The sequence below is a fragment of the Aspergillus puulaauensis genome, chromosome 6 (assembly GCF_016861865.1).
Source record: "Aspergillus puulaauensis MK2 DNA, chromosome 6, nearly complete sequence".
In the NCBI taxonomy this organism is placed as follows: Eukaryota; Fungi; Ascomycota; class Eurotiomycetes; order Eurotiales; family Aspergillaceae; genus Aspergillus; species Aspergillus puulaauensis.
Window position 1 is genome coordinate 1,681,552 of NC_054862.1, and position 14,338 is coordinate 1,695,889.

At 50.0% G+C, this 14,338-nt stretch overlaps 7 protein-coding genes across 7 annotated transcripts; 4 read left to right on the forward strand and 3 right to left on the reverse strand.

The window, feature by feature from the left end:
* Window positions 1-23: 23 nt before the first annotated feature.
* APUU_60642A (glucan 1,3-alpha-glucosidase ROT2) lies at window positions 24-2,995 on the reverse strand (the record flags this gene model as incomplete). Its single annotated transcript, XM_041693905.1, has 3 exons — window positions 24-2,049; window positions 2,101-2,851; window positions 2,914-2,995. 3 exons carry the CDS (start codon window positions 2,993-2,995, stop codon window positions 24-26), a joined length of 2,859 nt encoding a protein of 952 aa, XP_041559788.1.
* Window positions 2,996-3,450: 455 nt separating this feature from the next.
* Window positions 3,451-4,233, forward strand: NDK1 (nucleoside-diphosphate kinase; the record flags this gene model as incomplete). The annotated part of the gene is made up of 5 exons (XM_041693906.1): window positions 3,451-3,467; window positions 3,578-3,608; window positions 3,708-3,751; window positions 3,805-3,908; window positions 3,968-4,233. The coding sequence occupies 5 exons, from the start codon at window positions 3,451-3,453 to the stop codon at window positions 4,231-4,233; spliced, it is 462 nt and encodes a 153-aa protein (XP_041559789.1).
* Window positions 4,234-4,380: 147 nt separating this feature from the next.
* On the reverse strand, window positions 4,381-4,962 carry APUU_60644A (uncharacterized protein; the record flags this gene model as incomplete). The annotated part of the gene is made up of 1 exon (XM_041693907.1): window positions 4,381-4,962. The coding sequence occupies one exon, from the start codon at window positions 4,960-4,962 to the stop codon at window positions 4,381-4,383; it is 582 nt and encodes a 193-aa protein (XP_041559790.1).
* A 674-nt stretch (window positions 4,963-5,636) lies between these two features.
* On the forward strand, window positions 5,637-7,781 carry APUU_60645S (methylenetetrahydrofolate reductase (NAD(P)H) MET12; the record flags this gene model as incomplete). Its single annotated transcript, XM_041693908.1, has 2 exons — window positions 5,637-5,723; window positions 5,802-7,781. 2 exons carry the CDS (start codon window positions 5,637-5,639, stop codon window positions 7,779-7,781), a joined length of 2,067 nt encoding a protein of 688 aa, XP_041559791.1.
* Window positions 7,782-8,163: 382 nt separating this feature from the next.
* Window positions 8,164-9,788, reverse strand: APUU_60646A (tRNA-ribosyltransferase family protein; the record flags this gene model as incomplete). The annotated part of the gene is made up of 3 exons (XM_041693909.1): window positions 8,164-8,338; window positions 8,441-9,476; window positions 9,554-9,788. The coding sequence occupies 3 exons, from the start codon at window positions 9,786-9,788 to the stop codon at window positions 8,164-8,166; spliced, it is 1,446 nt and encodes a 481-aa protein (XP_041559792.1).
* Window positions 9,789-10,053: 265 nt separating this feature from the next.
* Window positions 10,054-10,786, forward strand: CDC8 (bifunctional thymidylate/uridylate kinase; the record flags this gene model as incomplete). Its single annotated transcript, XM_041693910.1, has 2 exons — window positions 10,054-10,198; window positions 10,260-10,786. 2 exons carry the CDS (start codon window positions 10,054-10,056, stop codon window positions 10,784-10,786), a joined length of 672 nt encoding a protein of 223 aa, XP_041559793.1.
* A 668-nt stretch (window positions 10,787-11,454) lies between these two features.
* SLX1 (structure-specific endonuclease subunit SLX1) lies at window positions 11,455-12,834 on the forward strand (the record flags this gene model as incomplete). The annotated part of the gene is made up of 2 exons (XM_041693911.1): window positions 11,455-11,711; window positions 11,763-12,834. 2 exons carry the CDS (start codon window positions 11,455-11,457, stop codon window positions 12,832-12,834), a joined length of 1,329 nt encoding a protein of 442 aa, XP_041559794.1.
* Between the last annotated feature and the right edge of the window lie 1,504 nt (window positions 12,835-14,338).

Consider the following 14,338-nt stretch of genomic DNA (forward strand, 5'->3'; position numbering starts at 1 on the left):
CTCTAGCCAAGCATTGCTGAAGCTCAAAACTCAATCCGCCAAGTCTTCCCAATCCCCACATTGGGGCTCTTCACTACTGCATACGGAGCTTTGCCGTCTCCTTGGGTATGGTACTCCAGAGCAGCTGTCGCTGATGCTTTTGCCCCATCCTCAATGACAGTCACCGTGTTCTTTCCCTGCCACTCCTTCGGCGGGTCAATCACCACTATTCTTTCAACCCCGACGCTAGCGATGCTCTTGAGATACGCAGCAGTTTGGGGGCCGTGAGTAGAAATATCTTCCGACACAAGGGAGGAATCTTGGAAGCGGAAGCGGCGGTGGACATATCCCCCGCGTTGGTAGTCGAAAGTTTCACCGTCGTCGACATACAGGGTGCCACCCGCCTGTCCGTTTTTGTCGAGAACCACCACGAGCGTGTATGGGTCGTACTTCATGAGCCCGCTGCTGCGGCGTGGTCGGTCTTTACGGGGGATAACATGTCCTCCCTGCATCAACACTGGCACCTTTTCAATGGGAGCCGGGATCGAGTGAGACTTTCCTGCGCCCTGGTATACAGTGTAGTCGAAGTAGTCATAATACTTCTCATCATCGGAAATGTAAATATCGGCAGTTGTGGCATCCTCAGAGACGACCGGCTTTGCAAGGATACCAGTGGAGCCGAGGTAGAGTTGGTCGTCAATTGTGAAGCCTGCCTCATCTGACGGATGCTCGTAAAACTGCGGTCTCACGATTGGAGTTCCATTCACCGAAGCTTCATGGAAGGCAGTGTACCAGGCAGGTAGAAGCTGGTACCTTAACCGGATGGCTTGCGTAATGATCGAGCGGAATGGCTCTTGGATCAAGTACGGCTCACGACGGCGAGTATCAATATGAGCATGAGCGCGGAAGAACGGATACCAGATACCTGTCTGATACCACCGGGTCAAGAGCTCCTTGCTCGGGTTGTGGAAAAAGCCGCCAACATCTGCACCAGCAAATGGGAAACCGGAAATCCCGTTATTGAGCACCATCGGCAATGAGATTGCCAAGTGCTCCCAGGTAGCTTGGTTGTCTCCGGTCCACATAGCAGACATGCGCTGTGCACCGGCGTAAAATGATCGGGTTAGGATAAATGGTCGACGGACTTCACCCTTCTTGCGCTCCACCATAGCCTGGTATGTAGCATTGACGAAGGTGATACCATTGACATTGTGGATATCACGGTGCTCCCAGTTACCGAAGTGCAGGTTATCCTTGGGCATTGTGGTTTCCGGGCCGTTGAAAACAGAAGGCTCATTCATATCGTTCCAGATGAACACATTTGGAAGGGTTCCCTTGAATTTGTCGTACTTGAAGAGGCCGATCCACCATTTTATTGCCGCGGGGTTGAAACAGTCGACCCAGTTAGACGAGCCTGGCCAGCACCAACCCTCATAGACCTTACTGTCCTTGTCCAGTGTGGCCAGACCTTTGCTCTTCATTTCCTTGGAAATGTCAAACTTGTCTTGGTTCTTGATATGCGGGTCAATGATCACTACAAGTTTGCGCTCCGACTCATCAAGCTGTTTCTCCATGCTGATGGGGTCGGGGAAGGTTAGAGGATCCCAAGTGAAATACTTTCGGTCGTCGAGATATTCAATATCGAGCCAAATAATATCATACGGGATCTGGTACTTGTCGAAGTTTCGGTCAACCTCCTTGACATCCTCGTCAGTCACATAGTTCCAGCGGCATTGGTGGTAGGCGATAGCAAATTGTTGAGGGAGTTGAGTGTAGCCGGTGAGTTCGCCATATTTCTTGCTGATCTCGCTAGGCGAAGGTCCCAAAAAAACGAATACATCAAGCTGCCCGGCTTCGGAGAACCAATGACTTTGGGTATCGGTTTTTGACTTCACAATGTCGATCCAGGTCTCGGCAGCGTTGAGCCAGAAAACCCCAACGGTCGAGTCCTTGCGGTGGGCTTGCATTAGCGGGATTGCACCGTACAAAGTCATGGGGCTGTTTAGTTCATATTCGAACACGTCGGAATTATACAAGCGGTAAGGCTCATCGTGGTTACCAGAACCTCCTCTAGATATTGTTAGTTCCCATTGTCAAAGAATCAAGTCCGGGGCGTCTTACCGAGTTTCCCTCAAGGATAGGGAGTCTGCGTGTTCAGGAATACCAAACACATGTTTGTAACCAGGGAAGCTGATGTCTAGTCCCACACTCTCTGGGCCTCTGGGCTTTGAGTCTGTGTTGCCACCGAAAGTCTCTTCCCACCAAGTGCCCTCGTCCTCCTGGGAACCAAGAACATCCTGTTCGCCTTCAGCGGGTGCCTCCACCTTTTTCCGCCAGTGTTCCACATTCAAATAACCCTTGTGGTTAAACTGAACATGCGTCTGTCCATCCCTCTGGAAGTCCACAGAGAAAGGAGAATGATGGATCGCAGCCTGGTACGTATTATCAGGTCCATACAAGACCTTGGTTATCCCATCCTGAACTTCGGGGCTCAAGGTCGCAGACTTGCTGACTTCTAGTCCTCCAACCAAGGTCCAAGACTGGGCATCATTATATCGTTCTTTACGTGCGGAACTTCCATGGCGGATTTCAATGTCCCCACTCATGCGCTTTTCTTCATCAACGACGACTCGTGCGACTCCGGATTCGAGGAAAGAGATAACCAGTGGCAACCTGACTTTCTCGGCGGGAGATATGGTCTTTAAAATCGTTCCATGCAATTGGCCGTCCTTGAATTGGATGCCCGAAGGGTCGAGTTCGTAGGGGGAGCTCCAGGATGAGCCCTTGGCGGAGATATCGTCGGCAAACGCTCTGTTGCGTTTACAGAACCCCGATTGGGAGCATTTCTTGAAATTCTCATGTTTCACGGTGACTATGGGAGCCTATGGGTCAGATTCGAATATTAGAATAAATGTGTGGGTGAAGTAGCCTTACCTCCAGGTACGACAAAGCACCCAAATAGTATCGCTAGGGTAAGCAGCAGGGTCCAGCTGGGCGACAGTCGGCTCGGGGCCATTATGGCTGATTTGGTGAAGGCAACCAGAGGCCCTCAATCTCCGAGAGTATCAATGCTTGCAGCAAATAGTGACCTGACCTGCATCTACCAGAGCTGAGGTCCTTTGGCGTTGCTGATAGACCAACTTGGAGAACAGTCAGTGCTTCCAGGCTGGCCTCATGGAGTGGAGGCGGAGAGCTGCTGTTTGGGCTAAACAGACACTAGTCCTCTTTGAGTAGCTGGGGTTGGACACCTTGCCACTCAGGCCAGAAATATGAGTCCTGACCATTCAGGCCGCAAGGCTGTCAGGCATGCACCGCAGCCCCTCAGACCAGATTCTCTCAGCGCCCCACACAGGCGTTTAGACCCGGAATAAGAAGAATTTCGCCAGCTCAACACCAGCTTTCGTTTCTTCCCTCCTTTTCTAACGCATCTCACTGACTTCCTTGTCCCCTCCCTCTCCAATTCCTATTAAAATGACTTCTGAGCAGACGTAAGTACATGAACAGCTCCCTCTTACTCCAGGCCCAACTCCCCTCGCAACTTTTCCCTTCTCGACTTACCCCTCATTGTCAACGCAACAAAGCTAATTGTTCACCGTAGTTTCATCGCCATCAAGCCCGACGGTGTCCAGGTACGCATTGAGCAGTCGTTTATATACTATATACAACATATTCAAACAAATTGGACTGCTATTCTTCAATAATGAGCATAAACTGACAACTCACACCAGCGTGGACTCGTCGGCCCCATCATCTCTCGCTTCGAGAACCGTGGGTGCGTATCATACTCCTCAACTTTGTACCAATCGCGATGCTGACGATAACCAGCTTCAAGCTCGCTGCTCTGAAGCTCACCTCTCCCTCCCGCACTCTCCTCGAGCAGCACTACGCTGACCTCAAGGAGAAGCCCTTCTTCCCCGGCCTCGTCACCTGTGAGTTTCAGTCAGCGCTTCGCATACGCTCATGAACAAGTGCTCATATAATGTTATAGACATGCTCAGCGGCCCCGTCGTCGCCATGGTCTGGGAGGGTAAGGAGGTCGTCAAGACCGGCCGCACCATCCTCGGTGCCACCAACCCCCTTGCCTCCGCCCCTGGCACCATCCGTGGTGACTTCGCCATCGACGTTGGCCGCAACGTCTGCCACGGCTCCGACAGCGTCGAGAGCGCCAAGAAGGAGATTGGCCTCTGGTTCACCGCCGAGGAGATCCAGAACTACAAGCTCAACGCTTTCGGCTGGATCTACGAGAAGGAGTAAATTCCTTTCAATAAGCCTGCGCTTTGGTCCTAGGAAGCTGTATCCGCTATAGTATGGAACAGTGGAAGAAGGACAGGGCAAATGCCGTGAGAACAGAGTTTATACGCCAATAAATAAAAGCTTTCACGACATATTTTCCAATCCGGTTTATTGCCCTTGAAATAATCTCCTCGCGCCTCTGCCGATTGGACCTAAAACAACTCTAGCAAACCACGGCGTCGCCCAAACACTGGCGATGATTCGAAAAGGCAACAAAGCCTTCGTAGCCGCATATGCAGTCGCAAACTCAAGAACCAAGCGCACGCCCTTTTTATCCGTAGCAGTCCCTGCAGTAACTTCCTCGGCGTCGACACTGTCCTCCACCCAGCCCTTCTTCCTGAGCCATTTCGTGAATCTACTCGTCCCTTCTTCAAACCCGCTATATGATGTGAAATCAGGAAGCCATTCCCCGTAGTGGAACGCCGCGACGAGTCCGAAAAGCGGCACAACTGCAGTTATCTCGTGGAGAATCAAGAAGGACGTGACGTGCGTTGCAGGCGCACCGAGTAAGGGGGTAGTGTACGCGCGGAGAAATGACGGAAGGCGGTCATTGAAGCGGCGAAGACGAGACTGGGCGTCTTTCTGGGGTGGAGGAGGCGGTGGTGGTTGTGTTGTGAAGTTTCGACGATTAGATCTCAGGCCCAGGCGCGATGAAAAGCGACATGGCCGCAGCGTACGGTTTAACAGCATTCCGAGGACCTTCAACCAGGGATTGAAGTGAGTGACAACGTTGAAGTGAGCTTCTCGGAGTAACAGATAAGTATCACATTAAAGGATCCATAACATAACCGTTGAAGGTCAGAAATTGGTCAGCTTTCTTCAGCTCCGCTAAGGTGAAGCCGAGGGATGGAGCAGCGATCACTCTCGATACTCTCGTGTTTGCTGTGTTTGCACTGGATTTCATTCAACCTATGGACCTATGCAGTCTGGGCTATCCTATAAAGAGGAGGTCTAATTGTTGATCTGGATTCTGTTTCATCGTTTGGCAGTGTATTGCATGCTGTTCACTGTTCAGTGATGTGGTGCAAGTTGGACCCGCGGTGGGAGGTGGATACGGTAAGTGGGAGGACGAGGAAGAGCCGATGAGTCGACAATGCGACACCGGCGGATAGCCTCGTCAGATATGCCATCTTGATATGATAGGCGGCTCAAGAATCTAGTCCCATGCGAGAAAGATGGCAGAATCTGAATTTCCGAGTCAATGGAGTGGCAGTCCGAAGTGCGGCCTGAGGAGCAACGAAGGATACTCAAAAAAAAAACCCACCTAGTCCTCCCCGAATTCGTCACTCTTCCCTTCTTCTTCTTCTTCCTCTTCCTCTCCTCACTCCCACCGTACCCTCAGTTGGAAGATTATACCTCCAATCATGGAGAAGATCACAGACAAGATCGCGGCTTTGCCGCCCAACGCAAATTATTTCTCTCTTGAGTTCTTTCCCCCCAAGACTCAGATGGTGGGGCTCTACTTCTCCCCGCATTTGGCAACTTTGCCTCCATGAGCAGCGATTCAGTGCTAACAATGTGGTTTCTAGGGATTTGCCAATTTGCAAGCGCGATTAGAACGTATGGCGCAGGCTTTGCGCCCGCTTTTCGTCACGGTCACCTGGGGAGCTGGGGGGAGCACAGCGGCAAGATCGTTGGAGCTGGCGGAGATCTGTCAGCGCCAACTACAACTGACGACATGCTTGCATTTAACATGTACGAATATGAGTCGGGCCCTGGTGGATCAAGCTCTTGAGGAAGCAAAAGTGCTGGGGATTAGGAATATTCTCGCGCTGCGTGGTGATCCCCCGCGAAGTGAGGAGTACAATATGCACGGAGAGGACGACAGCAACAAGGACTTCACTTTTGCCGTGGATCTGGTCCGGTATATCCGGCAGAAGTACGGCGACTATTTCTGTGTTGGTGTTGCGGGATACCCAGAAGGCCATCCTGCCGATTCCTTCCAAGATGTTCAGGATCCGAAGGTCGATTTGCCGTGGTTGGTTGAGAAGACACAGGCGGGCGCGGACTTTATCATGACTCAGTTGACTTACGACATTGACGCTTACACGAATTTCGAAAACTTGCTGCGGAATCATGAATCCGGTGCTTTCAAGACTATCCCTATCGTCCCCGGTCTGATGCCCATTCACAGTTACAAGATTCTAACAAGAGTGACGAAGCTCAGTCATGTTAAGATCCCGCCGCGTATTCTTGAGAAGCTGGAAGAGGTTAAGCATGATGACGATGCGGTCAAACGCCTAGGTGTCGATTTACTCGCCGAACTTGTTGAAGGCATGAGGAAACTACCGACTCCTGGTTCCCGGGGATTCCACTTCTATACCCTGAACCTGGAGAAGACTGTATCTTTCATTCTTGAACGCTGCAATCTCATTCCAGATTACACAGATGACGATGCATTGGCTATCAGTGAGGAAGTTTCATTACTCACGGCTGATGCAGCCAAAGCTGCTTCATCAACCAGGCGAAGGAGAGCTTCTTCCCTCAGCTCCCTTCCCCATAACCGTGTGATTGTCGATAAGATTTCGGAACCGTCCTCAAAGGAATCAGTAACACACGAGGCCACTGCTGCTAGTGCAGGTATGCCTGCGCAACCCCCGGATCGCAATACAACCCTCCAAATCTCCGAGGGTCTGGGCGCTCTGGGCCGAGAAGCCACTTGGGATGACTTCCCCAACGGTCGATGGGGTGATGCCCGTTCTCCCGCCTTCGGTGAAATTGACGGTTACGGTCCTTCTCTACATGTTTCCCCCTCTGTCGCTCATAGAATCTGGGGTTACCCCGTTTCCGCAGAGGACATCAGCAAACTCTTCCGCCGCCACGTATCCGGAGATCTACACATGGTCCCATGGTCCGAAGGTGGCGCCGAAGAAAACACCAGCGGTCTCAACGCCGAGACGGAAACAATTCGCGCCGAACTGCTCGCCCTCATTGACAACAAGGGCTGGTGGACGCTCGCTTCCCAGCCCGCCGTCAACGGCGTCCGCAGCGATAACCCCGTCTTCGGATGGGGTCCTCCAGGCGAAGGCTTCGTCTTCCAGAAGCCCTTTGTCGAGTTCTTCTGCCCAACCTCAGATTTCACAAACACCCTTAAACCCCTCCTCCAAAAGCACGGTCATGAGAAGCTCACCTGGTTCGCCACAAATGCCAACGGCGACTTCGAGTCCTCACTCCCCGCCCAAACATCAGACACAGAGCCCATCGAAATGAATCCGAACAATGTCAACGCTGTCACATGGGGTGTGTTCCGCGGAAAGGAAATCATCACACCAACTATCATCGAAGAAGTCAGTTTTAGGGCTTGGGGCGATGAAGCCTTCGGAATCTGGGATGAGTGGCGCCGGATCTACCCCAGGAGCTCGCCTACCGAGCGCTTCCTTGAGAAAACGAAGAACGATGCCTGGCTTGTTTGTGTTGTTGGACAAGACTTTGGCGCGGGCACAGAGATCGGCTCCAAGGAGGAAGATGATGAGAGAAAGTGGATGTGGAAAGCTCTGGCGAACTGTTAGTTGTTCGTATATGGATTTACCTGGTAGAGTTGGTGGTTTAGGTGTGGGCGTTGCAGTCAGTAGTAAGTAGTTGTTGGTAGGTTCCATGATATACCCTACATCTACTTAGTTTCAACTTAGTGTATATAAATTCAACATCACGTTTTCGGTCATATCTTTGTTAGACATTAAGTAAGTCTGTTTTGCTCTGTTATACTTGGTTATACTCAAATGCGCTTTCCTATATATGGGTAGCACAAAATATAAATAATCGCGCGGCTATGAAACGCATTCGCTTATGCATCAATTGACCAAGGGAAGTAAACTCCCAAGACTTATGTATTTATATAATCTTCTTCATTTTCCGCATAAACTAATAGCTTGCGGCATCGATAGAAGGATCCTATGCCTTCTCCGCGAACCCGTGCTCCTCGAGCCCCGAAGCCCCGGTGTCAGGCGTTGCAATCTCAGATTGCGATTCGGCAAATTTCTGTGCGGCAAGGTCGAGTCTTCCATAGGCTGGTGGGTAGCGACGCGGCTGGGCTGTGCTTGATGCGGGGAGTTGGTAGCCACGAAGTCTACAGGTGTGTTTATTAGCATGCAAAGAAGTTACATAAATAAGTGTGTAGAGAGTAATGGTGAGTTGTGAATGAAGTGGTTTTATAAAAAAAAAAACGTACCTCGGCCCTTGACCTGTGGCTTCGGGGAATTCAGGTGCGTATGTTTCCTGGAAGGTGCGAATGTCTTCATCGAATGTCCCACGCTGGATACTGTCACGGATGCTGGAGAAGAATAGATCCATGGTGTAGTGGTTGTGGATCTGAAGAAGCGTCCACGCGAGAAGCTCTTTTGCGGAGAGGAGGTGGTGGATGTATGCGCGGTGGTGGTTTTGGCAGGTGTAGCAGGAGCATGACTTATTTAAGGGACTCGTGTCTGTGGTATTGGATGACGACCAGAGATCATCAGCGAGCGGAAGAGGTTCGGTGGGCTGGTTAGATTCCGATGAGGAGGGAGTTGGGAAAGCGAAGTTAAAAGCCATTCCTAAGTCCGACATGAGGTTCAGGAAGGGGATGGTAACTAGGTCCGCTCCAAATTCAATCTGACGTAGAATTTCGCGTGGCGTTCTTGGTCCGCCAAAGAGGAGACGTGGGAGGTCTCCAAGAAGTTCAGGTACGATTGAGAGGGATTCTGACTCGTAGAGTGCAAGGCCGGAAATGAAGGCCCGTACATCCGTTTCTAGATCTTCTAGGTATAACTGTTGCTGCGTGTTTTCTAGAGGCAGTATTGGTGCAAAATATGCCGCCGTCGACCTGCTATGCTCTGAGAGATCAGGGCCGTAGAGGTTATCCGTCGCATGAGCTGTAAAGGCGTGCGTCCGGTCAACCATTTTCGTCCTCCTTTTGATACCAGGCGACTGCCCGGTTACCAGGTCTGCCAGCCCGATAACTATGTCTGGGCTGATCCTTTGGATAGCTTCAACATACTCAGTTGCGTCCAATTGTGTGAAACCTACGGATGTAAGGACAGCGATGGACGTGTCTGTGTTCGTTGGAGGGCAGGCGATTGGAGGCTCGCGGCGTGGGCCGAGGATTGTTATGGTCTCGTCGGGAAGGCAAATAAACTTGCGCAGAGCCGATTCATGAGGTGCAGTCGGAATCGCGTATATTGGGATAGGTATCGGGGACTTCTTTTTGTTTTGTTCCCGCTTTTCTAAGACTGATATCTGAGCCCCGGTGGGCATTAAATAGTCAGTTCCACCCATACTTCTCCCATTGCTGGAGGGTAATACATACAATCTTCTAGGCCAAAAAACAGGCTACCGATAGAGGTGCTATCACGCATTACATCATGCGCCAGATGAGGGACTGCCCCTCGCGATGTTAAAGGAATGTAGTGGGGTGTCGAGATAGGTTTGCGGCCTGCAATCGTGAGTCGTCCCACGCGTGGGGCAAGGATTGACGCTGAAGAGCCCAGAAGGCTAAAGTTGAACATCTCACCCGCAGATTGTGAAGGCATATCTGATCCCATTGCGATGTACAAGCGAACAGACAAGTTGCCAAGTTGTTGATTGGGGGAGTGGAGGTGGCAGAAAAGAAAGACTGTTATCGATCTAGCTCCGATCCAAGAATTGGTTTATCAGTGGGCCATCTCCGACTCCCAGACACACATCTTCCCGAACCCGGCGCGTCATAACCAATTCTATTTCTCGCTGGTCAATATTTTCGAGATTATCTACCACACTCGGCTCGATCTAGTACGGCTCCGTTGCGGTTGAGATATTCCCACAATCACCATGGTCGCCAATGGGACGCGTGGGAAACGCGGGGCCCTGATCGTTGTCGAAGGCCTGGATCGAGCAGGCAAATCCAGCCAGTGCGAATATCTTCGTAACTCTCTACAGGAATCAGGTCGCCCTGTGAAATACATCAGATTCCCAGGTATTTCGATTCTCGATCACAGACTTGTGAATGCGCAAACTGACAATCTGCTCCTGTCTAGATCGAACAACCCCCATAGGAAAGCTAATTGATGGCTATCTACGCGGACAATCTCACTTGGACGACCATTCTATTCACCTTCTCTTCTCCGCTAACCGTTGGGAGCTTGCCCAGGATATTGAGGCTGATATCGCCGATGGAACCAACGTGATTGTGGACCGCTATTCATACTCCGGCGCAGTCTACTCAGCTGCAAAAGCTAACCCTTCACTGTCCCTGGAATGGGCTTGGCTGCCAGAAATTGGCCTACCAAAGTCTGATGTCTGCCTATTTCTCAGCATATCACCGGAAGAAGCTGCAAAGCGTGGCGGGTTCGGCGGGGAGCGCTACGAGAACGAGACGATGCAATCTCGTGTTCGCGAGCTGTTTAGTACCATATTTAGCCTCCAGAAAAAGAGCGATATTCGGATGATTGACGCCGGAAGGACGTTTGAAGAAGTGTCGAAAGATATCTCGAAGATTGTAACCGAATGCATTGCACGTGTGGACCCGGCGAGCGCTCTAGGAAAGATGACATCCATTTCCTAAGAAATGGTCGGGTGAACGCCTCTATTTCTTGGTGTTTTTGACAGCAAAGCCATGAATCGCCAATGCCGCATCGACTATAAACGGAGCAATGAGTCTCAACACTGACTCCAGCCCACACTAAGATCACTCAACGAAGAATTGAGACCCTGCAGCATTTCGAGCGCTCGAAGTCAACCATAATTCCGACTACTTAGGATACTAGCGGTCCAATTGCAAGCAAGACCGTTCCTATAGGAGAGAGTTGCCAAAATGCGCCCTTTCCTTTTTGGTATACCTACATCACGTGAATGTCTTCGCACCACGGTATTCTGTAGTTGCCTGAATATTGTACGGCAACCTTCCTATATATTATTTCAACGATAGAAAATAGACCCATTTTTTTCACCTGTTTTATATCTATTCTTTTGTCGCCTGTAGGGGTATAATTTGAATTTCTGCCGGCAAGCGACTGAACGCTCTTCTCATTGCCCCGGTTACGGAAGATATATATACCTCCTACCGTACTCCGAAAATACTTACAGCAACAAAAATTTGATTATTCAAATTCCCCATTCTAACAAAGTCAGGATGCTACTAGCCATATTCAATATATCATACTGCCCATTGTGATAATCCTCACTAAACACCCACTTCGCTGCTCCCAATGACAGTACCAGTGTCCTGCAACGATGGAGGATGAACAATATGACCTGCCCAAAGTAATCCCGGCATACTATTGCTGCTATTTACTTCGATCGTTGGGTACGGGCTATAAAGGTTCAGCCTTATACATTGGTTCCACACCAGACCCTGCCCGTCGTCTCGCCCAGCATAACGGGCTCTCCAAAGGCGGAGCCCGCAAAACGGCGAATGACAAGAGACGGCCATGGGAGATGGTTATGGTAGTAGAAGGGTTTACCAGTAATATTGCGGCGTTACAATTCGAGTGAGTATTATTCTTTCTGATTCTTATGTTCCTACGTTAACAGGATACTAGGTGGGCATGGCAACACCCGGTGGCTACTAGGCATCTTTCTTCAAAAGACTCGAACGAGAATGGGAAATCAAAGGTGAATGGTGACATTGAGAATGACGCTGTGGTGGGAAAATCTCAGCAGAAACCCAAGGCGCAGAAGAAATCTAAAGCTCAGAAGGGACCTGAAGCCTCTGAAAAGGGCACAGAAGATGATAAGAAAAAGAAATCCAAGAGAAAACCACCACTTCGTCGAACGCGGCACTCCTTAAAGGCTCATTTGGAAGACCTACACCTTTTATTACGGTCTACCTACTTCAAAGGCTGGCCTCTTACTCTACGATTTTTTGCCGCCGATGTTTCTCAGGCCTGGAGAGGATGGTGTGACCGTGTAGACGGAATTATACCTGATCATATCAAGGCTATTGCAGACGGAAATTGCACAGACATATTCGCTCGCCGCGAGGAGCGCAATTCGGCAGTTGGAACTGTCCAAGATATCAAGGTCGACTACACACCAATAACGGACTATGTGGAAAAAGGGGCGCTTCTACTTGACGACATCAGGAGCACGACTTGTAAAGTATGCGAAGCACAATACAAAGAGAATGACCTAGCTGTTGTTTGCCCAACAGCCGGCTGCAATAGCACGGCCCATTTGCTGTGTCTCTCAGCAAAATTCCTGGATATTGCGAAAGATTTAGATCGGGTTGTCCCACTTGCTGGGAAGTGCCCCATGTGTGCTCAGACCGTTCAATGGTCGTCCATGATGCAAGAATTGAGCATTAGAACCCGCGGAAGAGATATGACGCGTGCCATGTTGAATATATGCGAGAGGAAGAACAGGAAAGCCTTGAAGAATATAAAAGCCAAGGCAGCAACGGTGGAAAAGCCGATAGCTGCCGCAGCTATGGAGCATGACTCCCCGGACGAGGATGGCCATGATACAGATTCTCTGGATGACTATTGGGACAAAGTTTTAGATTCTGACTTGGAATCTGGCCCAATCAGCTCCCCACAACAAGAATCAAAGGTCTCGAAGGGTGAAGGGGTCATTGAAGATAGCGAGCTCGACGATGATGGACCACTGGGTTGAAAATTCTCAGCCCACTAGGTGATATACTGGAAACGCCGAATTATCATCGAAGCCCAAGTGAATACCACCACTGTTCCATTGATTCGGTTTATCACAGTTCGATGACGACCATGGCATTGCCTTCAAGTCAACAGGAGCCTGTGTACGCCACGTTGGGGTTTACATGAGAAATCCTTGTAATACCAGCTTAATCAGAAAATATGCTCAAATCTGTGTACTGTCCTGTTTATCAATTCCTGACCCTGGGCCAGTGTTTGAAGTCACAGCACAAGAAGTTTAGGGACGCTGGGACAAGGACAAACTTCGGAAGGAAGAGAATTGAGACGACGAAACAATCTCACCTGCATCTCGAAAAAAGACAAGAAGCTCAAGGTGGCCAGTGCTGGGTCGATGAATGTCACCATGGTATCATGCGATTCATTAAAGGGCCAGGTTGGGAGTTCTGAGACTTGTAGGAACCAGAATAAGAGGCCAGCACGTTCGTCATATAACGGTTGACTATAACTAACTTAAAGGCGGACTTGATTTTTTTTTATATATAAATATTTTTTTGCAGAATAATAAATGCTTGCGGGATCATTGTCGATTTTAGAATGAATTTGTGTCGTGCCGAAATCCACCAGAAACGGGCCGACCCCATGTCCAACAGGAAGAAGAGGCGCTAACTCAACACACCACGGGCCGCTGTAACCTGCGTGTTTTTTTCCCGCGAAAAGCATACTGTGCGAGTTAACAAGGCAACAGTCCGGAAGTAAAATCCGGGTCAAGAGCTGGAATTCAGCGTAGACACACGATGAGGTAAGTACTAATACTGCATGATGGACGTGAACAGCTCGGTATTTTCCTGGAATGGAAGCTTTTGCGGTGCACCTGCAGACAGACAACAGGTGGCTGGGATCAGTTGGATGTGACGGCCTGTATTGCGATTACGTATCTTTCGCGATTAACTCGGATCAGGTGATTGCAACTATCGAAGAATCCATGATTCCTTGGTCATGACAGTCAAATTGGGTTCGCAATGTTAGATTATGGAGGCCAATAATAAGTGACAACTCCGGACTACGTTATTACCGCCTGGAAGCTATCTACTAGTAGCCCGATCCCACCATTACGGTGTAAGTTTCTACATACATTGGAGAACGCGACGGGACTGAGGCTCCAGTACCGTTTGCGGATCATATCTTTCCGTACGGTATTCAGTGTTACCCTGAGGCCTGAGGCAGAAACCAGAGTCGTGACCAAATCCTGATCTGGTCAAGTAAACCAACTTTCTACCGAGATCCAGGGTTCTCTGTTACAAAGATTTTCCATCTCCAGGGCGTCGCGATCTGAGCCAATCGACCAGTTTGCGATTCCGTCGTCAATACAAGGTAGATCAGACCACCGCAAGAGGTCCCTGCTAGTTTTCCGTTTTTGGCCCGACCTGCTTGTCGACGAACCAGTGCCTTCTATCAATCCTCCAATCGTCGCTGCTGCTCGTCCGTGGATATTGCCTTGGCTATAA